The sequence below is a fragment of the Macrobrachium nipponense genome, chromosome 30 (genome assembly GCF_015104395.2).
Source record: "Macrobrachium nipponense isolate FS-2020 chromosome 30, ASM1510439v2, whole genome shotgun sequence".
NCBI classification, from domain to species: domain Eukaryota; kingdom Metazoa; phylum Arthropoda; class Malacostraca; order Decapoda; family Palaemonidae; genus Macrobrachium; species Macrobrachium nipponense.
Genome location: NC_087218.1, coordinates 7,314,718 through 7,340,874, shown reverse-complemented (window position 1 = coordinate 7,340,874; position 26,157 = coordinate 7,314,718). Strand labels below are relative to the sequence as shown.

General features: G+C 43.6%; 1 protein-coding gene across 1 annotated transcript in view; it reads right to left on the bottom strand.

The window, feature by feature from the left end:
- Positions 1-26,157, bottom strand: part of LOC135202248 (uncharacterized) — a 224,928-nt gene that overhangs the window by 119,674 nt on the left and 79,097 nt on the right. The window contains 3 exon segments of the mRNA XM_064231528.1: positions 30-239; positions 9,111-9,247; positions 23,828-23,963. Of these exon segments, the coding sequence (XP_064087598.1) occupies positions 30-239; positions 9,111-9,247; positions 23,828-23,963 (483 nt within the window).

Here is a 26,157-nt window from a genome sequence, read left to right as displayed (position 1 = left end):
GAGGTAGAATATGAACGATTATCATATACCTTCACCCACGATTCTACATTCATAATGGCTGTCTGACATGCCCAGTGGTATATTAGCTTTAATACAGCCGTTGGCGGAACTTTGTCTATTGGTGTTGATCCGAAGATAGAACCACTGTACACAGACACATATTTTTTTCCACAACATTCACTTATCCACACATATCCACCACTCGTTGAAAGCACTTTTGGGTCAGAAAACATCCCCAGCTGCAAAAGACCCAAAAAAATGGAATATACCATAAATTAAAAGAATATGTTCCACCATAAGTAAAAATAGAAATATTCATATTTTGTACACAAATACATAACCATGTACTTACACAACATGGTTAAAGAAATTTGGTAAAAAAATATACTTCTATAGTATATATAAAGAAATTAACATTCATAAAAACTAATGGTAAAACACTGACTGAAATGAAAGAAATAATAAAATGTCTATCAATGCAAGTTAGTCAGTCTGAGCATTTCTGTACCAAGAAGTCTGAAGAGCTGCTAAAGCCTGATTGCTGGGTAAAGAACATAAATAAACTAAAATCATAAAACATTAAAAGCATAGTAGTATAATTAAAATAGATAAGGCAAAGTTCATTAAACTAACAAGAAAGAGGGATGACTGTTGCATTCACATCAAATAAGTTGAATTAGCCAATGATCTTATTAACTTAAAAATATCTAACAAAAATTTAATTTCTTAATAATTTGTGCATATTTCATAACATTTAGGTTATGCAAAACTATTTTTATGATACTGGTATGATTACTTATTAATCTACCTTGGCTAGCATATGTACATGAATATGCATGTCAAGGATACTATTTAAACCCTGACAATTAGTCTAAATAATAATGACAAATTTGTAACTAATTTGTATTTTTCATAATTTACAAACCTGAGGTCTTAACATTAGGATAAATACTCAGCGCCAGCTGGAAAACCGGTGGTAAAGTTTTAAAATAATTGTTGTACGCAAGGGGGACTATTGTTTGCGGTTGCTTGTTCTTTGGTCACGAGACATGTGGGGCCACCACCACCCTACCCCTAATTAACTCATGACCCCGTTAGTCTTATTCTTCCCAACCCATGGGGTTTTAGTTTAATAGTAAGGGGTTGGTTGGAGGGTGGGCCTTTGGTATGTTTAAGACCGTCAGGTTTGTAAGTTTAAGAAAATAAAAAATAAATTAAAAGTTACAACATTTTCCATTTGTTAGATAGCTTATGTCTTTGCATCAATAGGTGAGTCGACATTCAAACAAAAGATCGAATGGCTGTCCGGATGACTGTCTAGTAAACCTGTTCTCCATCAGGTGTTTCGAACGTTTTACCTCTAGTCAAAATTCTCCCTGACAGCCTACCTTAACAATATGTAAATATCTAAATAATAAATTCTATTATGAAAATTTACATTATTTGGGATGAAATCTTACATAATGTTAAAGAGGATGGTGGGTAGTGCAGCTAAAAAAATATGCTCAGCCAATCAAGCTGAAGGCTTTCTTGCATGAAGCCCAAAACATTCATACCGGATATGGAATCCTTTCTGGATCTTACTGCTACCAGAAGTTGGATTCCATTCTGGAAGCAAGGGTCAAGGCTCTTACATGTGCAGCAAAGAGCAGCCTTGCAAAGATAACTACTTCAGTTCAGCCAGAATGAAACAGCAGCAGCATAAGCAGACAACTGTGCCTGGGTTCCAAAAGCCTTATAAAACGACATTTAACTGTAAAAAAATACCTTTATGATATAAAGGTATGCTCCTGTGTGGGATTTCTCATACCACTATATTAATTAAAGTTAAAATTATTGTTAAATTCTTGTTTCACTAAGAATTAATTATAAAAATATGACAAATTTTTAACTAATTTGTATTTTTCATGACTAACAAACCTGAGGTCTTAACATTAGGATTTACTAGCGCCAAGCTGGAAACTGGTAGAATTAAAATTAAACTTGTGAGGGGGGGGGGATCCAGGGACTATTGGCATCATTACCAGGCCACCGGGGCATGTATACCCAGAACGGCCCTTGGCGTCCTGTGACCCACCAGTTATAAATATTTCCTAACCCCAGTTTGAGTGACTGCTAAGAAGGGGTGCTTCGAGGTGGGCCTTTACCTGTTAAGACCTAAGGTTTGTTAGTTATGAAAAAATAAAAACAAATTAGTTAAAAATTTGGTCATTTGTTTCATATACAAAGAACAAACCTTCGGTCTTAACATTTAGGATAGACTTACTTATTTTGGAGGGTAGGTAAGGTCTCTTTAAACTGACTGGGAGCTTTGCCACCTTGTTTGTCCATTTACCGAATATTAGGGGAATTCCCAAGAGAAAGGACTATGAAACCTAGAAACCAAAGATATTAAGTCAAATCTATGGTTTTCCCTCACTGGTGGGCTGGATACTGATTCTATTGGTTTATACAATTATGAGGGAGAAACAGAGAACCTTCCCTTCTCATAAACCACTCTTGTCCCTTGCATCTGGATCCACCCTCACCCCTCTCTTCCCTATTACCGAGAGGAGTGTGTTGCTATTGAAAAGTATACTATACTCTAACATAACTTTACAGTATAGCTGACCACCTCACCTGCATCTAGTCCAATCCAGCATATGATGGTACTCTCCTTCATACTGCCCGTAGGTTAAGGAGTAAAAAGAAAGTAGTAAAGAAAAACTACCAGTCATCCCATTCATTCTACTTTCATACTTTCATCTTAGACTAGACACAAACTGACCCGCCAGGGGTACTGGATGAGCTATATCACTTGTTGGGCTGCCACCACTGGACCCAAGGAAAAAGTGTCCAAGGGTCTATGGGCAAAGTCTTTTAAATAAAATGAAGTGAAAGTTGTTTGGCATTTCCAAACACCAGCTTTCAGAATTCTCTCCACAGACATATTCTTCTTAAATACCAAAGAATCACTCAAGCCTCTGATGTCATGAGCTCTAGCCCTCTTCTGGCTATTTGAGCCCCTGTCTTCTGTCATGTAGGCATTCCTGATCATCTCCCTTAGCCAAAACGATATTGTATTCCTGGACACTTTCTTCTTGTTCCATCCTGTACTTACGAACAACCTCCAGCACCCCTGGCCTGAAGTGCCTTGTCCTTCTTACGTACTCTCTTATTACCCTGACGGGGCACAGAAGCATCTCATCTTTGTCATTGTCTACAAAGTCTACCAAGGAAGGTATGGAAAAGGAGTCGAATCTGCAGGGTTTTGAGTCTTGGCCATGAATTCTGGAAAAAACTCGAATACCATAGACTTCCAACCTCTCGAGTGCTTTATGATATATGACAGGCCATGTAGCTCCCCCACCCTTTTGGTTGAAGCCAGGGCCAATAAGAAGACTGTCTTCAGGGTCAGGCTCCTATCTGTGGACTGCCTTAGTGGTTCGTAGGGGGGTTTTGTCAGACTACTCAGTACCATGGTCAGATCCCAATCTGGGGCTTTTAGTTCCTTTGGCGAACATGACTGTTCAAAGCTCTTCATCGGCATGGCCAACTCCCATGAGGACGAAATATCCACACCTTTCATTCGTAAGACTAAGGGTAGAGCAGCCCTGTACCCCTTCACTGCAGATACAGACATATGCCTTTCTGTCCTGAGATATACCAGAAAGTCTACTGGCTGCTGAATAGTGGTACCGAATGGAGACAAGTTCCCTCTACGACACCAACCACAGTATGCCGACCACTTTCCTTGGTATAATGCCGCAGATGACTTCCTGATATTTCCTTTCATCGGAGTTGCTGCTTTTTGCGAAAACCCTCTCGCTTGGAGGAGATACTTGACAGTCTCCACTCGTGAAGCGATAGGGACTTCACCGACTGGTGGTACCTCTCCATGTGCGACTGACATAGTAGGTTGCTCCATGGGGGTAACTCTCTCGGCGTCTATTAGGAGTTCCAGCAGGTCCGGAAACCATTCTGCCTTTGGCCATAAAGGAGGTACCAGAGTCATTTTGAGGTTCTGAGACCGCATTACCCTGTTCAGAACCTGACGGATTAGACAAAATGGAGGAAATGCATACAAGTCCAGATTGTCCCAAGGGTATTGTAGCGCATCTTCTGCTACTGCCTCCACGTCTGGGACTACCGAACAATACACTTCCAACTTTTTGTTGTACCTGGTTGCAGATAGGTCTATGATCGGCCTTTCCCACAACATGAGCATCCTGTCCACTACCTGTTGGTGCAAGGACCACTCCGTGCCCAGTATCTGATCCCTGCGGCTCAACTTGTTGGCCTCTATGTTTCTTTTTCCTGGAATATATCTGGGCCTGATGTCTACTACGTTCTCTACAGCCCACTGATGAAGTTGAACTGTCATCACATGTAACTGCCGAGAAACTAGGCCTCCTTGTTTGTTTATATAAGCTACTACTGTGGTGTTGTCTGACATCAATACCACTGAATGTCCCTTTACTCTCTCCCTGAATTCCTGTAGAGCTAGAAACGCTGCTTTTAACTCCAGCACGTTTATATGGAGTTCTCTGTCCTCACAACTCCATTTTGCTGACCCCATCAACTCCATATGGGCTCCCCAACCTTCTAGTGAAGCATCTGAGAATAGCAAGAGATCCAGGGACGGTTGTTGAAGGGGGACACCCACTGTCAGATTGTTGTCGTTCACACACCACAGCAAGTCTTTCCTCACTTCTGCCGACAAGGGAATTTGCTTGTACAGGTGATCTACTATTGGTGACCAAAACTCCTTCATCCTCCATTGTAGAGATCGAAGGTGCAGCCTCCCTTGTGGTACTAGTTTATCCAAGGAAGTTAGGATTCCCAGTACTACCTGCCACTGCCTTGCTGGCTGTGTTTGTTTTCCCAGAAAGGCATTCACCATTTGTTTGCCTTTCTCTATTCTCTGGTCTGTCAGGAATACTTTGGCTTTTATTGTGTCTATAACCATTCCCAGATACTCCAAACGTTGACTTGGATCCAACTGCGACTTCTGATTTATCACAGGAGGGTCGCCCTGTCCCTGAGTAATTTCTCTCTGGACTTTGCTATCACCAGCCAATCGTCTAGATATCTTATTAGCCTGATCCCCTGAGCATGCACCCATGTCGACACGAGAGTGAACACTCTTGTAAAAACTTGAGGAGACGTTGTCAATCCGAAGCACAGGACTTTGAACTCGAAACCTTTCTCTGCAAGACAGAAGTGGAGAAATTTCCTTGAAGACTGATGGACTGGTATCTGAAAGTATGCGTCCTTCAGATCGATTGTCAGCATAAAGTCCTTGATCCTGACTGCTTGTAGAACCGTTTTTGGAGTTTCCATTTTGAATCTGGTTTTTCTTATAAACAGATTCAATGTTGACAGGTCTATTACTGTCCTCCAGTCCCCGTTGGCTTTGGGTACCAGGAAAATCCTGCTGTAAAACCCCTTTGACGGAATGGATATTTGTTCCACAGCCCCTTTTTCCATCATCTTCACTTCCTCTTGCAGAATAATGGCCTTCTGAGATTCCTGAGCTTAAGCGAGGTGAGGTAATGGCTGTTCTGTCAGGGGTGGGGTTACCTCGAACGGAATCAAATACCCGACCCTGAGAACCTCCACCACCCACTGCTCTGCCCCTAGTTCCTGCCACACCTTCCAGTGATTTGCCAGGCAACCCACAACTGGTGTGGCCGAGTGATGAGAGGTGCCCATCCTATCTTCTTGAGCCTCTCCCTCTTCCCCTAATCTCCCTTCCTCTGTTGTTTCTATTGTGAAAGGGCCGATGAACTAACCTCTTTGGGGAAGAGGGTCTTGTTGCTCTATTAGGGATATTATGTCTCACTGTCTTCTTCCGAGGTATTTGCTGCTGCCTTACCTTCATAGAGGTAGCTTGACTGTTAGAAGTTTTTCTAACTGCCTGCTGTACCAATCTATCGTTAGTGTCCATCCTTCTTCTATCTATAGCCTCTTCCAGTATGACCTCTGGCAACAGCAATTGCGACTCTAAGATATCCCCATTCCTCATCACTAACAGGGAATCCAAATCAACAGTGCGGCTTAGTCTAGCCAACGCTGCATCTCTCCTCATTAACAGGATATTTGCCCAAACATTGGCACTTAAATTTGTCAAGTACGCAATCGCTTTGGAACCTGATTGTAGTGATCTAATGAACAATGATTCATCCACTACCTTTCTTGTCACTTCTGAGGATGCAATCTTCGCCACTGCTGTTGACCAAAGATCTAACCAAGAAGCAGTCTGAAAGACAGAAGAAGCTGTTGCTTTTAACGTAGCAGCCTCTTGGTACGTCATCGAAGGGCACTCCATTTTAACCTGATCTAAGGTTAATCCAGGCCTTAACCTTACCACATTAGGGTTCACTTGCCTAGACAGCAAAGGGACCGTCGGTGTCGTATAATATTTCCTTTGTTTCATCATTGGAGGAGGAATAAATTTAAATGATCCATTAGATCTTAAGGAATTATCTCTCCCTACAATCCGTGCGTTTACGTGTTGTAAAACAGAGTCCGCATGACTTGAACAAGGCAATTCATACGACACCTTGGCATCCTTTTTCAAACCAAATACCATGTCAATCCCCGGAAGAAGCATACTGGCAGGTGTTTCTGTTTTCTCCGAAAGGTTATTGAATTGACGAATCAAATCAATCACCTCTGCATACGCGGCCAGAAACTCTTGGTTTTCTCCTTCCTCCGGCTCTAACATACTGTGCTCCGCCACAGGGGATGTTATCTCACTCCTATCCTCTGACAAACGGCCAAACTGCCGGGTATTTCGTGGTCGTCTGCCCCTACGGCCGCAGCCTCTTTGATCACTGATGACCGCCGCTGGCTCGATCCCAAATAGTCAGCAGGAGAACGAGAACGCCTCACTCTTTCTCTGCTCATGGATCTAGAGCGAGAATCTCGTCTAGACCTCCAAGATGAAGGCTCCCTTGAAACTTAGCTAACTTCCTCTCTATTAGGATTACTATCGTTTCCGACGACCATTGGAGAATTCGGCCTCGATCTTTCATCCAGGCGGACAACACCTTCCACCAACGTACCAGACGAGGTTGCCAACTCTCTATTCTTCGTTCTTTTAATAGGAGCCTTATCATCCTTTGTCCGTATTTTAAACGGCCTTACGGGCGAAACTGGAACCTGCGTTCTATTCTTTGCTGCACTTTTCGCCCCCAACGTTGATTTTGCCAGCGGCATCGTAGTCTTGCTTACACTCTTTGTAATCTGTACTGGCAACTCCGCTATTCCATCACCCGTCGCCTCTCTTGCTCGTTCGGACTTTTGCAAACAGCTTCGTCCGCTAGCTTTGCGCTTACCAGCCACTGACTTCTCGATTTCCTTGCTGACTGGGATATGACAATCCTGGTCTGAAGATGAAGAAGAATTCACTCTTCTCCTCTTAGCCCGAGGATCAGTTGCGAAATCCTGAATCCTCCAACACTTGACTGGCGCACGACGTGACGTCATCGAACTTAGCGATGACGCCGAGCTAGAGGTAGAAAATGAAGAAGACAACGAATTATGCCTTTTCTTTTTGTCTTTCTTATCCATTCTCTTCTCTATATCCTGTAATCTCTTTATTACAGCGTGTACTGACGAGTCAGAAAGCGTATTTGGGTCTGGATGCAGCGAAGTAGACCGAGAAGAAGTAGTCTGTGACGTCATCGCGTCTGCCCTATCGGTGTGTGATGTATGCTGTGACGTCACCAATCTTGTATGGAGAGACTGTGTGGCTTCTGCTGGCATCCGCACGTTTGCCGCAAAACTACCCCCAACGTTCTGCATCGCCGTAAACATAGAATTTGATGGCGTGGCCGTGGCATTATTTCCCATAAATGGCAAGCCAGGGGGATGAGGAACATTCAGCGCTGCCGGACTCTGCTGGAATCGTGACGCCATATAATGCGACAGCAAACCCTCCAAGGTTGGTATGCCTGGTAGGCCTAGCGCCGCCCACGTACCTTCCATCCTATGCGCTTCGGGGGCCAGCACCTGGAACAAAGATGGCGATGCTCCCCCCCTCCCTGCTGGGAACAAAGGAGCATACATTTTATGCATAAAATTACCCAAAACCCCTCCTGATCAGAGTTTCCGATAACAAATCATTAGGAGAAACCGAACGGGTATGGGACAAATCAAAAGCATGTGGCGAAACATATGGAGCAGTCTGGTTTATTGCCGATACAAAAGAAGCCGGTAAGGCTTGGTCATCCAAAGATGGTGTCACCTCCTTCCTTTTGTACTGGCCTTTCTCATAAAACTTTTTCCACTGTTCCACAGACCAACCCCGACAAACAGAACACGGATTAGTAATTGTACATACATTTTCCCCTGCACCTATTACACGTTGGATGAGGATCCGTCGACAGTGAAGTTAGGAATCTAGAACACGGAAAGCCACTGACTCCGGGGCATTTCCTTTGTCTCCTCTTCGAAATGGCAGAAGATCCCGATGGTGAAGTGAAAATTTCCATCTTACCACTTATACACTCTTACCGATCACACTCAGAGAAAGAAAAAGTAATACTGATCACACTCACACTGAGCACACTCAGAGAAAGAAAAAGTAATAAGAAAAATGAAAATGAAATGGATAAAAACGGGCAAACTGAAAACCGGCTTTAAATCAGATACAGTAAACCCGTCCTATCTGAAAGGCAGTAGGAAAATAACTGGTGGGTCACAGGACGCCAAGGGCATTCTGGGTATACATGCCCCGTGACCTGGTATAGATGCCAATAGTCCCTGGATCTCACAAGTTTAATTTTAATTCTACCGGTTTCCAGCTTGGCGCTAGTAAATCCTAATGTTAAGACCGAAGGTTTGTTCTGTGTATGAACAAAATTATATTAAGCAAATAATTGAAATACCAACAAGCACCTATACACAAAGGCAGCAAGGATAGTTCTGACAAGAGCTAAAACATTCAAAACACACCTGGTGGAGAACAGGTGTACTAGTCATCCGGGCAGCCATTTTAACTTTTGTTTGAATGTCGACTTGACTATCTGTGCGGAGATATAAGCTATCTACAATAGTAGGTAAGATTCATCCCAAATCAGCAAGGTTTTAATGTTAAACTGTGTATTACAATAAATACTCACCTTGAGTTTGAAAGGCATCTGGCTGGGTTGGAGCTTATGTAGTGAGCAGAACTGTGATGTTCTTATTAACCCTTCGCTCAAGAGCCACTCAACAAACTCCTGAGCAGATTTCAAGAGGACTGACTTCACCTTCGCATCTGTAAAAATGAAGATAACTTTTATCAAATTTAAGAGCATATGAAATAAAAAACAAATGTTTATCATGATTTAACAGCAATGCAGTACTACTATATTTCCAGTGAAATTCAAACACATCTTCTTGCAGATACAATATGCAACTTTATGAAAGCTTCATCAATATATATCTATGACCTTAACCCCTAACAAGGGGACAAAATCTTGGCACTAAAAACTTTTATCTTATGGAAATCTTGGCACTAAAAACATGTTTATCTTATGGATCTGGACAAAAACATTTGATCTTATGGATATGAAGTTTTTATGTTAAAACAAAGTTTAATGTATACTTACCTGGCAGGTATATATATAGCTATATTCTCTGTTCCACCTGGCAGAAATTTTCAAACTCGCGGCAAACGCTAGTAACCTATTAGTAGTTCAGGCAACCAACCACCCCGTTACCGTGGCGCTAGCGCTAGGAAAACCGTTCCCAATTGGGCCAGGATTTTCTCTGAACCCTGTCCCCTGAGGGGAGGTGGGTGGGAATTAAATTAATATACCTGCCAGGTAAGTATACATTAAACTTTGTTTTTAACATAAAACTTCATTTTAATGTATGACACTTACCTGGCAGGTATATATATAGCTGATTGACACATTTGGAGGTGGGTCAAGGACAGCAACATTCTTAGAGTATAAAAATATTATTAAAAATATTATTAAAACTCCAGGTTCCTTACCTGCTAAGGTAGCTGACTTCATAGGTCCTGCCTCTAAGCCTGCTTAAACCTTAGTAGCTCTCAACAAGGAAGTGTCCCGTATGTTGAAGAAGCTAAGACTGGAACTGACAACTGGACGTGACCAATGTGTTGACAGAACCATTCAGCAGCCCTCTTATGCCACGGCATTCAAGCTAGTAACAGATCATTTACCTGAACTACACACACACATCACCATCACCGGATATTAACAAGACTGAGAAAAGTACCGCACACTTTTCTCAGAGACCATAAACACAAACACCATCACCTAATCAAATCAACTAGCTTAAAAGAAGTTATGGGGTAGTAACTCCTTTGCCAATACTGTACCCGAGGACACGTATGGACCTAGCGTCTGACAATTATCAAGGTTGTCTGAACGTCCCTAAGATAATGAGACGCGAATATTGATTAGTTCTCCAATATGTAGATTCAATAATTTCCTTGAGGGCTAAATTCTTTTTAAAAGCTAATGAAGTCGCCACTGCCCTGACTTCATGAGCCTTCACTTTCAAAATACCAAAGCTCTGCTCTTACACAAACATATGAGCCTCTTAATTAACTCTCTCATGAAGAAAGCTAGAGCGTTCTTCGTCATGGGTCTAGTGGGGTCTTTAACTGAACACCACAGAGCATCAGACTTCCCTCTGATAACTCTTGTTCTTTCTATATAACATCGCAACGCTCTCACTGGGCAGAGAACTCTTTCTTGCTCTTGACCCACCAATTCAGCTAGACCCAAAACTTCAAAGGATCTTGGCCAAGGATTAGCTGGATTCTCATTCTTGGCCAAGAACCTTCTTGGAATGAACACACTGCATTGCCATGTCTCCATCCCACCTTCTTCGATATGGCCTGAAGCTCACTACTCTTTTAGCAGTTGCCAATGCTACTAAAAAGATAGTCTTCTTAGCAAGATCTCTCAGAGAGGATTCCTCTAACGGCTCGAATTTGCCAGAGGTTAAATACTTCAAGACCACATCAAGGTTCCAAGCAGGTGGCCTGCATTCTGATTGTTTCTTCGTACCAAACGACCTAATCAGATCTCTAAGGTCTAAGTTATTCGAGATGTCTAGATCCCTGTGTCTAAACATGTTATTGTTATAATACAATTAAGTTTGTTCATACTTACCTGGCAGATATATATATAGCTGTATTCTCCGAAGTCCGACAGAATTTCCAAAATTCGCGGCACACGCAGTGGGCGGCCAGGTGGTGGTACCCATTCCCGCCGCTGGGAGGCGGATATCAGGAACTATTCCCATTTTCTATTCATATTTTATCAGTGCCACTGTCTCCTGATGGGGAGGTGGATGGGCACTTTAATTATATATATCTGCCAGGTAAGTATGAACAAACTTAATTGTATTATAACAATAACATTTTGTTCATGAAACTTACTGACAGATATATATATAGCTGAATCCCACCTTCGGATGGTGGGAAGAGACAGAATAGGATTTTTGGGAAACTAAATAAGTTGATGATATACATCTTGGTTCCTCACCTGTTAGCATAGCCGACTTCGTGATTACTGTCACTAAAGTGCTGCTTCTGCGTTACTAGAGTTGCCAGCGAGGTAGAGACCTGTAATGCTGGTGCGCTCTAGATGATCTGTCAACAGGGGCGTGACCACAATGTGACTAGACCATATGACCATACTTCTGAGGGCAACGAAGCTAAAACCACCACCTGACCTAACCTATTAAAGTTAGTTCCATAACTTCTAGGCTAAAGAAAAGGAACGCGCCTCAAGAACCAAACCACCCTTCAAAGTTAAAAGCACACCTATCCCTTTTCTATAGGATAGGATTCGTGTTGCTTGCTGCCCCCAATAATATATCTACGGATATGTATGGTCCTAGCGACTTACAGATCTCAAATGTCGTCTTCACATCCCGTCGGGAGTGTGAAGCGAACACAGAGTTTGCTTCGCTAAAGCGTGGCACTCAGGATGTTACTGAGTGTCATGCTCTGTTGAATGCTTCCGAGGCCGCGCCCTCACCTCTTGAGCATTCATATTAAGAAAAAATCTCAAATCTTTATGCAAACATAATGAATGAGACTTCTTAAAAGAACTCCTTGACTATAATGCCAGGGTGTTCTTGGACATGAACCAGTCTGGTCTTTTTAGGACACCGCAGATTGTCCGTTGACCTCGACTTACTATAGTTTTATTAAGATAAAACTTGAGAGACCCGACAGGGCACAGGACTCTCTAATGCCTTTGCCCAATTTTAATTTGTGCCATACCCTTGGTCTCCAAACCTTCGGGGTCAAGGGTTAGACAGGTTTTCGTTCTTATCAAGAACGGAGGCTTAGAGGACAGACCGCATTATTTGTCCTTTAAAGCTAAAACCTCTGATGATAGCTAAAAGCTCACTAACCCTCTTTGCCGTGGCTAGAGCGGCCTTGGAGAAGTGTTAGCCCTTCTGGTCACGTGTATTAATGTTCGCAGAAAGGATAGGTTCGAAATGCTTTTGGCATCAGAAACTCAGACTACGTCTAAGTTTCCATGCCGGAACCTGCGATCCAGAGAATTTCAAGATCTCCCCAGACCTCAAGATCGTGAAGCTTTGTTTGTTTGACAGAAACCGAATCTCTGAGCCTAGAGCCGTCAACAACATATTTGCATATTCTACATAGTTAGGACTTCTATCTTATCTCGTACTTCATACGGAAAGATAGAACCATAAAGAAATTCACAGAGGTCGAGTTGGAGGAACAGTCATTTCCCTTCACTATCCAGAAACGGGCCCGCTCCGATTGAACACTGAAAATAGGCAGCACTGCTTTGCCTTGGCAAGAGACTGCCATTAATCTAGAAGATCTTATCGCTTCTCGATAGTCTGAACGCCTTCAGACTCAGAGAGGAGAGATATTAGATACTTCACTAAGTGACGAAGTTAGATTACACCAGATTCTCTCGGGAGGGTCTTTGGACAATTCTCTGAATTAACCTGACCTCTGTGAATCCAACCTCTTAGAGGCCAACATGTGGCGACTAAAGCTAATCCTCTAGGATCATGAATAAGGGAACAACTTAAGAGGAAGCTCCTTCGTCTTCAAATTAACGAAAACTTAACGAAAGGACGCCCTACAAGTTTCTCCTCACTTTCGAAATACTTCTAAGTGAGGATTACTCAGACGTCAGTAGTTGTTGTCCTTCGATCGAGAAGACCCGCACGGACGTGCACTAGTTTAACGAACCTCTTGAGGACCGTTACGTTTCCGTGCCCAAACCCATAACCATTCTCTGTTCTTGAGCTATGAAAGAGCTGAGAAATTATCCGAGATGATTTGGGCCACTCGATCCAAACTCACCCTTCGAGGAACTGGAGAGCCGACCATTTGGCTTCCAATTCTTTCAGACAATGTGCCAGAACATCTGTTCCTCTGTTCGATGTCTGGCACCCTCTCGCTATCACCCGAGGTGATCCTCAAGCCGTGAGAGAAAATTTAGAAATTATTACAAGATCTTTGATGTTATTCCAATTTCTTCGTGAGGAAAAATTGTAGAGGTCTGAATTGCTGTTTATTCAGGGAAAGCAAGCTTCTCCAGCGAGGAAATGGTCCCCAGCAAACTCATCCATTCCCTCACTCAGCCTGCTTCCTTCCCTAAATAAGGCTGCACTTTGCATAAGCAGGTAGAGCATTATTATATGTGCTAGCCGCGGTAGATTCGTACAGAGATCTGTTACAGTGCGGTAAACCCGCACCGAACAAGTATAAGAAGATATCTGTTGAAATTTTCTAAGTAAAACGGAAGGCATGTTCATTCATGATTACTAGAAATTTCCTCAACCCGAGGCTAAAATCCATGATTGTAGGGCAGAGAGACGCAACCAAACGCGCATGACACCGAGCTAGCGGTACTGCGTAGATCACATCACAGTAACAGCCAAGCCTTGTTCATCGTCTCGCACTATCTGCCTGAGTTTGCCAGCTACTCCTTTTACGAAGGGATAGGCATGAAATTATCGAGCAAAAGGAACTCTCAAGGCAGGCATATTTAAACGAAACAAAATTCGCTAAATACAGAATCTGAGTTGGTGTTGTCGTAACAATACCTGAATAGTTATTCTTACTCCGAAAACTCTTGGAAGGTTGAAGGGAGTGTCAAATAAATACATTAGAACAACAGTTCTTTCGGCTTCTATCCGCAGAGGTAAATACTATATGCGTATATGACTTGACCCATGCGTTAGCAAAATGACGCAAAGATAAACTACGTAAGTATTGTAGTAATTTGAACATCGAATTCTCTACTACATCTTTCCTCACGAGGAAGAGAGAAAGAAAGGAAAACGACTGTCCACGTTCTAAATGAATGAGACTTTTTAAAAGAACTCCTTGACTCTTTGCCAAGAACAAGGGAGTAATATTCGAATAGAGATCATCAAGAGAGAACCGAGGGATCGAAAAGGGACCGTTCAATGTTCTTATGATATTGGACATAAGACTTCCTGGATCTAGTCTACAAGTCTTTTTCTTACTCCCCGGATGAGCCTCTGAAAATGAATGAGAGCTCTTCGAAATTTGTTAATGAGTTTATCCGCTTAAACGATAAAAAACGTTAAAATCTATGTCAATGAGAACTACCCCATTTAGAGGGGTCCCCCACTTAAATGACAAAACGTTTAGAATCTTGACAATGGGGAAAACGTCCTTACTAGACAAAAAACTATTAGCACTTTGCTAATAGGGGAAAACCCTTTAACATGACCGAAAGTCACACAGGAATCCGAGTATATAATCCTTCCCGATTCTCAGAGAAATCGATGAGAAGAGGAAAGAGGGATTGAAGAAAAAATTCGGGTATGTCTCTCTGCTAACTCCGAATCCTTTTAAAAATTTAAAAATTTCTGTAAAGGACTGTCCTGTGGAGAGTTCTGAAAAAACCTCCTCTTGACGAGCGTTTATAAAGCGTCAAGCGTCCTAAGAAACGTCCCTGAACAGCAAATAAAACGCCTTCTACAAGTCTTTTCTCTCGCAAAGCGTCCTGCCCGAGCTTCCACCGAAGCGTCCTGGCGAATGTGCACACAAAAGCGTCCCTCAAAAGCGTCCTGGAAAAGCGTCCTGCTCCTGCTTAGCTACGAGCGTGTCTGAGCAGAACACCAAGTCTTCTGAACGACGTTTCAGAGAGGAACTCGTTGAGCGCCTTGATGCATGCAAGGCCCGCCAAGAGGCGTCCTGGCGAGCGACCTTGCCAACATCTCAATGTTATGACGAACCGCGTTTTGCGTATGACGTTGAATGAATATTTTTTAAGGGACGTCCTCATGCGAGTCTCCATGGAGAGCCGCACGCTGCTCCTGAAGATGTGGAACACTAGGAGACGTATGGCTTTCGTCTTCCGCAAGGTGCTTGCCGAAGCGTCCTGGAGAATGTCTCTACTTATAGGACGTCGAGCACCTCCAAAAGCTTCCTCACGTCTAAATTGCCCTTCTTATGCCGACCAGAGACATAGTTGTTTTGACTGTGGCAAAGCAGCTTGCCGGCCGTCAAACTTATCAGCTTGCTTTTCGAAGTAAAGCGAACGTTACATAACGTATACGGAGCGCCATGAGGAGAGGAGACGAATACTGAGTTGCTCCTCCAAAAGGTGGAATCAAGAATGTCCTTGATTACCAACTTCTTTTGGAATGCTAGCGAGGTTGAAAACAGCTCTAACTTCATGAGCGTTCACTCGCAGGAGGCTCAAATCACTCTTCTGGCAAGATGAATGAAGTGACCTTCTTAATAATGACTCTAAATCATACAGTGATATATACATGAGCGTTCACTCTCAGCTCAAAATCATCTTCTGGCAAGATGATATGAGCCCTCCTTAATAATGTATAAATGATGTATATGAGCGTTTCACTCGCAGGAGGCTCAAATCACTCCTTCTGGCAAGATGAATGAGCCTCTTTTAATAATGATAAATGATGTACTGAGCGTTCACTCTCAGGGGGCTCAAATCACTCTTCTGGCAGATGAATGAGCCTCCTTAATAATGTATAAATGATGTATACATGAGCGGGTCACTCGCAGGCAGGCTCAAATCACTCTTCTGGAAAGATGAATGAGCCTCCTTAATAATGTATATGATATACATAGCGTTTCACTCGCGGAGGCTCAAATCACTCTTCTGGCAAGATGAATGAGCCTCCCCTTAAATGTCCCTTAGAAAAAGAAGCCAGTGCCATTCTTCTAAAAAGGGTAAATGTGGTCTCTTTACTCCTCATCCTCTCGTGACGAGAGAGAGGACGTGAAGCGTCCTCTTCTCTAAAGCTTCTTTAGGGGGTGCGAGTCCTTCCGAGAGCCCCAACCCCTGTGTGGGGAGGATGCCTCGGAGGCCGAGAAACAACCCTTGAAGCTTCGTGCACGTGCTCGATTCTTCGGCAAGCCTGGGAAGCGACAACAGGACCTGTCCGAACGGAAGCCAGATCAGCATGAAAAAACCCGTAACCCCTCCTTCGGCTTTTGACATGCCCTCTCCCTGGTTTCTGGAGTCCGACAGAGGTCTAGGCCTAGAGGCGTTATGGGGCCGATCTGACGTTCCCTCCTAACGAGAGAGAGGACGTGAAGCGTCCTCTTCTCTAAAGCTTTCTTAGAGGGCGCGAGTCCTTCCGAGAGCTCCAACCCTTGCGCGGGGAGGACGCCTCGTGAGGACGAGAAGCAATCCTTCAAGATTCGTGCGCGTGCACGATCTTTAGCAGCCTGGGAAGCGTCAACAGGTTCTGCCGAAGGGACGCCAGATCGGTGGGGAGCCCCCGTAACCCTCTTGCGGCTTTCGACATGCCCTCTCCCTGAGTCCTGGGAGTCCGACAGAGGTCCAGGCCTAGAGGCATTATGGGGCCGATCTGACGCCCCCTCCACAACACAAGGGGCATCTACACTTCACAACACTGATTGGAGAGCGAGCACTTTAGTCTAAGATTACTTGATGTAATCCTCTAGCAGACACTTCTTCTAGGCCCGTAAGCCATACCACAGGGTTAGGCAAAAATAAAATCTACAGGAGGTTAGAATAAGGTTCATTATTTCTAACTTCTGTTTACTGTGGAGGAAAACTCCTGATTCTAACAACGCTCTAAAATGCGTACATGAATCCTACTTCTTCCGTAATCAGTCACACATTACACTAATTACATTGAACTTATGCAAAGAAAACAAGTAAACGCCATATACACTAAGCGAGTGTCTACCGAAAGTTTCCGGTAGCTTCACCATCCCCCATGCAGACAACAAAATCTGAAACTAGGCTAACTAGCCTCAGACATCAAATGCAATGAAAAATTTACGATAGCGTATGCCTAGCCACAAATCCAAGTCAATAATCGTAAGAATAATTAGGATACTTAAGCGGCTAATGAAGTTTCAAAATCCTAGGTCGGAGGTCTGTAAAACAGTTTGTTTACCGACCGGCGACAGACATGAATGAATGGGAAAAGAAAAATGGGAATAGTTCCTGATATCCGCCTCCCAGCGGCGGGAATGGGTACCACCACCTGGCCGCCCACTGCGTGTGCCGCGAATTTTGAAATTCTGTCGGACTTAATCGGAGAATACAGCTATATATATATCTGCCAGGTAAAGTTTCATGAACAAAACTGAGGTTAGCAATACTCTTATAACCTTTGATTGTCGAAACTGACAAGCGTAAATCCTTCCTTCAAGTACAGAAGGAAATCTGCGATTTGAGTCACAGATGGTACTGGATGAAGACACTTTCTGTTTTTTTTTTTTTTCTTACACCACTTCCGGAATTGTCCCACTTCGACTGATACACTGTGATTGTGGAGGTTCTTCTGGCTCTAGCCCACTGCACTGGCCACCTCTCTAGAATATCCCCTCGCTCTGACCAGACGTTCGATAGTCTGAACGCAGTCAGACCCAGAGCGAGGGTATTCTTGTGAAACCGTCGAAGTGGGGTTGTCTGAGTAAATCTACTCTTAGAGGAAGAGTCCTTGGCGTATCTACTGTCCATTCCAGTACCTCTGTGACCAACCAACTTTGGGCCGGCCAAAACGGGGCTATTAAGGTCATCCTCGTTCCTTTGCTCTCCCTGAACTTCTTCATCACTTTCCCCAGCACCTTGAACGGAGGGAAAGCGTACAAATCTAGGTTTGACCAATCCATCAGGAATGCATCGACCGCCACTGCTTCCTGGTCTGGACCGAACGGAGAGCAATATGTTGGTAACCTTTTTGTTCTGGCTGTCGCAAACAGATCCACTACCGGACGGCCCCACAACTTCCACAGGCTCTGGCAAAACCTCCATGTGCAACGTCCACTCCGTCGAAAGAAGTTGCTCTCTTCTTCGCTCAACAGGTCGCACCCACTTCTTCTCTCCTTGTATAAACCTGGTGAGTATCACGACCTTTTCCTCTTCCGCCCAAAGCCAGAATTTCTTTTGCCAGATCGTAAAGGGGAAAAGAATGAGTTCCCCCTTGTTTTCCGGATGTATGCCAGAGCCGTGGTGTTGTCCGAGTGACCTGCACTGTCTTGTTCCGAATCAACTCTCTGAAGTGCTTCAAAGCCAAGAAAATTGCCATCAGTTCCTTCCTGTTTATGTGCCACTTTGTTTCGACCTTGCTCCAAAGTCCTGACACCTCTTGAGGGCCTAATGTCGCTCCCCAACCCGCGTCCGACGCGTCGGAAAACAAGACGAGGTCTGGGTTCTTCTGCTGAAGCGACATCCCTCTTGCTAACCTGCCTGGAGTTAGCCACCACTTTAATTCCTCCTTTACTTCGGCCGGAATTAGAAACTGGAAGGAATCCGGTTGCAATTTTCTTGGCCATGAATCCTTCAGAAAAACTGAAAAGAAGAGGTCTCATGTGCAGTCTTCCTAAAGAAATGAACCTCTCTAGCGAAGAGAGTGTGCCCAGTAGACTCATCCACTCTCTTGCAGAGCATCGGTCTTTCTTTAGAAAGTTCTGCACCTTCCGAATGCATTGGGCTTGCCTCTCTGGGGACGGAAAAGCCCGAAAAGTCACTGCCGATATCTGAATCCCCAAATAAACTATCTGTTGTTGGGGCTCCAATTGAGATTTTCCCATATTCACTATCAGACCTAGGTCTTTTGCCAAGTCCAATGTTTGACTCAAGTCCTCCAGACATTGACTTCTTGATTGGGATCTTATCAACCCAGTCGTCCAGATAAAAAGACACTCTGATCCCGTTTTAAATGTAACCATCTCGCCACATTGGATATCATCCTCGTGACCACTTGAGGGGCTGTGCAAAGGCCGAAGCATAGGGCCTTGAAACTGAAAGACCCTGTCCTGAATCACAAACTTAGATACTTCCTGCTTCCTGGTGAATGAATCGGAATATGGAAGTATGCGTCTTGTAGTCCAGAGTCGCCATCCAATCCCCTGGACGTACCGCTGCAGTACTGAATCGTTTGTCTCCATAGTGAACTTGGTCTTTTCTACGAAAAGATTCAGTTGACTTACGTCCAGCACTGGCCTCCAACCTCCCGAGGACTTTGCAACCAGGAACAGACGGTTGTAAAATCCCGGAGATTCGTGATCCAGAACAGGTTCTATGGCTCCTTTCTCTAGCATGGAAGCTACTTGCTCCCACAGAGCAGCTTTCTTCTCTAAATCGTTGTAATTTGCCCCGAGGGCTCTCGGAGATGTTGCGAGAGGAGGTCTTTTCAAGAAAGGAAAAATCTGTACCCTTCCCGAGCTACGTTGACAGCCCAGGGATCTGCCTTCATATTCTGCCAAACTTCCCACTTGAAGTCTGGCTCCCACTGTCGTCTGGAGGACTGAGTTCTCATTCCTTAGAGGGGGTCTTGGCTCCTCTTTTCGAAGGTACTCTCTTACCCCTAAAGGCGGGTCGAGCGAAAGTTCTTCCTCGAAAGGGCTGTTGCGAAGGCCTAGTATCCTTTGGAGTCTTCTTCACCAACTTGGTTGGTTGGTAAAACTTTTTAACTGAAGAAGAAAGATCTTGAGTCGGCTTTTTTTCTGCAAAGGGAGAGAGCTATATCCCTAATCACCTCTGAAGGAAACAGCTGTTTTCGAAAAGATGGAGAGAACAGTAACTCCGATTCTGAGAGTTAGAAAACTCCTTTTGAAGTGAACGAACACAACAGCGATCTCTTCTTAAGTACCCCTGCTGTGAATAACGAAGCCAGTTTCATTCGTTCCGTCTCTCAGAGCCTTATCCATGCAGGACATAATGCTCTTAGCTGTTTCTAAGTCCTGCGAATCCCCTTCTTCTAGGGAGTTTCGCCAGAGCCTCCCAAAGACCAATCCAAGAAATTGAAGACTTCGAAAGTCCTAAAAATCCCTTTAAATAGATGGTCAAATTCTGAGACGTCCACCAGACCTTGGCAGACTGTAACGCCTGTCTGCGTGAGCTGTCTACTATACTGGAGAAGTCCCCCTGGGAGGAGGCAGGTACTCCCAGGCCTAGACTTTCTCCAGTAGCGTACCATACTCCTGATTTAGAAGCCAACTTAGCTGGAGGAAAAACAAAAGAGTATTTTCCCGCTTCTTTCTTCTCCTTCATCCAGTCATTCACACCCGTTGAAGGGCCTTCTTCGCCAAAATCGACATCGTCATTTTAAGGAAAGAGGACTTCTTTGGAGTCCGAGTCTTGGAAAACTGTGATAAGGGGGATAACGGAGCTGTCGGTTTAAATTCCCCCTCAAAAACAGCCATAAGAACGTGAAGTCAGAACCTTATAATCTGAAGAAGGTTCCGTATTCTTTTCTTCAATTACTTCCAATTCTTCTTCTGCTGAAGAAATGTCTTGTAAATCCTCTTCATATTGACGCTTTCGTTGAAGGGAATAGCGTCCTGCCGCCTGCGTCCCTGCGGCTCCCGAGCGTCGGCGTCCTGCCGCCTCTCAATGTCCTGCCGCCTGCGTCCTGCGGCTACCGAGGCGTCGGCGTCCTGCCGCCTCTCGATGTCCTGCCGCCTGCGTCCATCGTAGACACGCCTGCTTCCTGCCGCCTGCGTCCTGCGTCCACCATTGGTCCCGTGTCCTGACGTTTGCGTCCTGATTCTTCCGAAACTATTTTCTCCTAGCGCCATTGTGCGCCCTGCGTCCTCGGCGAACGTGTCCTTGTCTTGTTCCCTTTTAGAAGACTTAATGGGAAGGAAATCGTCCTTACGCCTCGAAGATGCTTGTTCAGGAGCATACCCAAGACTTCACCAGCACTGCCCAAACTTGGACTGCATTTCCCGTAAGAAATGCTTCGTACCATCCCACTCCTGAATGGTAGACGACGAAGGATGAGGATTACGAGTGTGGACTGCGACCTAACAACGGAGAGCGATCTTGTACTCTACCCGACGGAGAAATACGAGGGGCAGGATACAAAAGAAGATGGAGGCGATTCTCCCATGGAAATACCATGCCACCGAGACGGACGTATATCGCCAGTGCCGTCCTGCGTCCTCTCTAGTACGAAAAATCCTTTTCCTCTTGATCGGTACTGCTTCCCCGTCTTCCGAGGATGACAACACCTCAGGACTACTCCAAGCCTCACTATCTTGCACCTGTCTCTCGAAAGCAGTTGATTGTCCTGAACGTCCTCTTGAGTGGTGGGCGAGACACCACTGCATACCGACGTTCTCGCTCGGAAGTCGAACCTTCCGAGGACGCACACTTCCCAGTTACGCCTTTTCTGCGGCGAACTGCAACAGCCTGGGAACTTGCAACAGGACTCGTTCGGAAAGAAGGACGCCTGAACCGTGACACAAAACCTCTCTCGGCTCCCTTCGACTGTCGACATGCCTTCTCCCTTGGGTCTGGAGCTTGACAGAGGTCTAGGTTCTAGGAGCACGAGAGAGACGATCAGACGCCCCCTCCACTACCACTTTCACTGACATCGAAAGCACTAACTCTATCTGTAAGTCGCTGTATCTGGTCGCCCATGGACGCAAGGGCAGGCGCGAAAACTTTAACAATATTTGTATCGTTCGCCTCCTCCGATACAGCAGCGGGCGCAGGAGATACCTGGGGAGAAGGAACTACCACTTCTACATTAGAAGGAGCTGGAGAGGAAATACAATCACTCCTTTTACTCGAAGAATTTGACTTCTCACTACGAGAAACAGATCTCCTTACACGATCTTTCTCAAGCCTCTCAACGTATTTCATAAAGACCTTCCATTCCTTCTCGTGATAAATTCTCACATTCAATGCATCTATTCTCCCAAGTACACACATTCTCCCTACACTTCTTACAAACGGTATGAGGGTCGACCGAAGCTTTCGGCAATCTTACCTTACACCCCTCTTTTACACACACTCTAAACATACTTCCAGAGTCAGACATCTTAATCCAAAGCGAATGCCAAGCTAACGTTTCCGAGTACATACCAAAATCCAAGATCAGTCAGCAACGAGAATGAAAATTCTAGCAGGGAACCACCAACAATGTTGCCGGTCGGCTGGCAGAAGAAAATCTGGCCCAATTGGGAACGGTTCCTGAGCGCTAGCGCCACGGTAACGGGGTGGTGGTTGCCTGAACTACTAATAGGTTACTAGCGTTTGCCGCGAGTTTTGAAATTTCTGCAGGTGGAACAGAGAATATAGCTATATATATACCTGCCCAGGTAAGTGTCATACATTAAAATGACTATTTATGAGTAAACCATGAATTTTCTAGTGGTTAACTGAAGAAAAAACACAAAAGTTTTACTTTTCTGGAATTACAAAGATTCCTCATAATAATACATCATGAATATTTTCAAGATCAACTAGTTGAAGCCATGAAGCATCTATTCACAAGTTTATCAATATATGAGAGAGAGAGAGAGATATGAGAGAGAGAGAGAGAGAGAGAGAGAGAGAGAGAGAGACGAGAGAGAGAGAGAGTAGACGAGAGAGAGTTTGACACATTGGTTGATATGTTTAAGCTAACATTTTTGTAATTTTATTTTGCAAGATCTAACAGTACAATAATTAAAGAGGGCTGTAATTAAAATCAAGTGTTTACAATTTATGCAATAAAATAAAACTGCGAAGCTTAAATTCTTTTAAAATAAAACAATACTATTTGAAAACTGTTTTGACAGGCTTGAGTGCCCTCTTGACAATTAAATGACTTTTGAATAAAAACCTATGAAATCATGTGGTGTCACTTTTGACCACTGCTCGATCCAAATTTTCAAGTTAGATTTTCCCCTCATATCATACACAAGGTAATTATAAAAAAAGTTAGTGACTTTAAAATAAACATTTACAAACATCCAGGTTTCTAAAGCTTTTACAGTATGTTCTAGAAACATATATTTGTCATTTTTTAATCAGTTTTAACACCAGTTTAGATGACTAAACATGCATGAATTAATGAAGAGGAATATTTAAATACAATATCTTAGAATCTATAAAAATAAAAAAACCTGTTCATTCCCCTAATAAAACCAAACAGACAAGAGGGAGACAACTCACTAATGTTTGATTCCCAGAATCTTGTAAGAATGGCTTGAAATTTTTGTGTGTATTCGGTGAAGATATAAAACCAGACCATTTATTAAAGGACAATTTAAATGGAACAAAAATACAACTGAACAAAAAGAAAAATTAAACAGCAGAATGCAAAATAACCAGGGGCTGAAAGAATGACGAAAGCATGTGTGAGGACTGATTCCTCACCTAATTACATGCCAACAAGTATCTGGTACACCTTCAACATATGCATCAGAAAACTCTGAGGTATAGATCTGTTCATGATTCAGTTCTACCAGTATACCTAGTGTAGTTGTTTTAGGATATATGCAAACCAATTTAAGAAGTGACATCAGTGTACATCAAACAGGATACATATGATGAAAAGAAAAGTAAGAATATGACAAACATGAAATACCAAACTTCAAACTTACCTAATTCTTTACGCTGAGCCATTGCTACTGAAGGGGGAAGATTATTCTTTGGTCGACACACTATATTAAGAAGAGGGAAACCTTTTCCTGTTCCAGTATTTCTACTACTGTTATTTGTAGAAGTGGATGCATTAGGCTGTTGAAAAAGAATACAAAATATTCAATCCAACAAAAACATACTAATAACACAAACAACTAATCCTATCAACAGAGACAACAGAATACTGAAAATCTGGTCAAAATCTAGTTTGCTCCACACAGGTAGTTTAACCAGGCCAGTGAGTTAAAATCGAAGTTCCCACATGGTTGGCCATTCCAACTGGTATGAATAAAAGTAATGATTAGTCAGCTTTATCTTCTAAATTATAACAGCAGCCCTCTCCAATCCGAAAAGGGTGGATGCAATTCTCAGCCCATTGGTAGAATGATGACTGTAAAAACCCTAATTCCAATGGTGGATGATTTCAATGGCACCCTTCTGAATCACGTTTCAACCCTGGCTGACAGGGCTCATAACTTCAGTGAATCAGCAGCATACGTTGAGAAGTGAACACATATGTTGGGAGTTATTGCCACACTGCACAACTGGCAACCTCCTGTGCCAGTGGAGGAGGGAGATCACTGTTCTCAGACATCCACTTTTTTATTCCTCTGTCCCCTCCTGGTCTGACAGGGAAACGGTACCGTAAGAGGCCGAGATGTGTTTCCACACTTCTTGGATGAAGAGGAGGATTTAGCCCTATCCACCAACCTAGAAGTGGTGCTTTGCTTCCCTAGGTGACTTAAACATGACTTTATGGGCGAATGTCACCCTCTAATATCTAATATTTATTCTATCCTGTGAAGATAGGGGGAAGTAGTTTGCTAATCTGTTGGTTACAATGAATATCCCTGACCCACAGATCAGGGAGTAAACCACAGCCAATACACCACCATTAAACTCTGACTCCAGTAACCTTACTCAAGGCCTCATTTCCAGAGTGGAAACTACCATCTGCTCTGAGCAGGAGATAACTGGCAAATTCTTTGCCAAGGTTGCCTCCTGAGATTATTTAGCTCAAAAGTGAGCAAAATCCTCCTGAAACTACTGTTCTAGCCTGGCCTAAAGGGATTCTGGAGGGGAAAGGGGAGGGCCCTTGGTACATGAAGGTTCAACAATGGCTCTGTATGCGTGCTCTTTCCAAAGGGACATGGGTGATATCAGATTTTTGCTTCCAGTCTGGCTTTCAGTCTTGTCCCGCAGGTGAATACAAATGAGCAGCAATGGGGGAACATGTGGGGGTAGAGGCAGTGCATGCACACAAAGGGCTCACTCTCTCTCTCTCGTTGGGCTGCGGTAGAACAACCTTCACCAGTCGGTGAAGACTCAGAACTGGCAGGGTTGGAATGGAGGAAAGATGGGAAGTGAGGAGAGGATTGCCTGACAATGCCACTCCAATCCCTCTCCTCCCAGGGTCCAAACTACTCTTCTCCCACAGTCAAGGTGGACTACATGTCCTGGAGGTAAAGAGGATAGGGGATCTGTTTCATGAGCAAGAATGAGCCTGCTAAACAGGAGGTGGGAAGTGCAAATGCATCAGTGTACAGATGGTAAAACAGTTTTCCTACAAATACCCAGGCACTCTGATGAGCAAGAAAAGGCAATTATATACACATCAAGTGTTATGGCAACAATGTGATTACCACAGATATGTTTGGACTCCCAGAAAATCTCAATGGGTTCATATAAAAAACTATCAGATGTAACTTACTTGTCATCCTCACTGGGATTTTACAGAAAAATCTTAACATCACCAATAAATAACTTACCATATCACCATTAAATAGCTGAATTACTCAACTGTGGCATTCACTCCATTTCGTTATCTTCATTCTTCTATACAAAAATTTGAACAATCACGAGAAAATACAGCAAATGCCAAGTACACATCTGGCCCATTGGTTCTTTATTATCTTTGCACTCTTTTCTATTTGTTGCGTCTGGCTATCAGTTTGCCATTGCATATATGTTATGTGCGAACTCATAGGAGTGATCAATTCACTACTTCCATTCCTGTAGACAAATTTATTCAATCTAATCAGTTTCTGATAACGGGCCATTGCTTACAATATCCATCAACCGCACCAATACGTACATCTTCAGCTGAATTCATTAGAAATTCTCTTTATCAGTTTCTTCTTGTAACTTACATATAATTTACACATTACTGCAAGCACTCACCATCATGACAACAATGAATATCAACTACAAGTGTCTTTTTACTTCATATTTGCATTATGTATAGTGAATACCCGATATCTAGCCTACCTGGTTTTATAGGTAGCTTTGA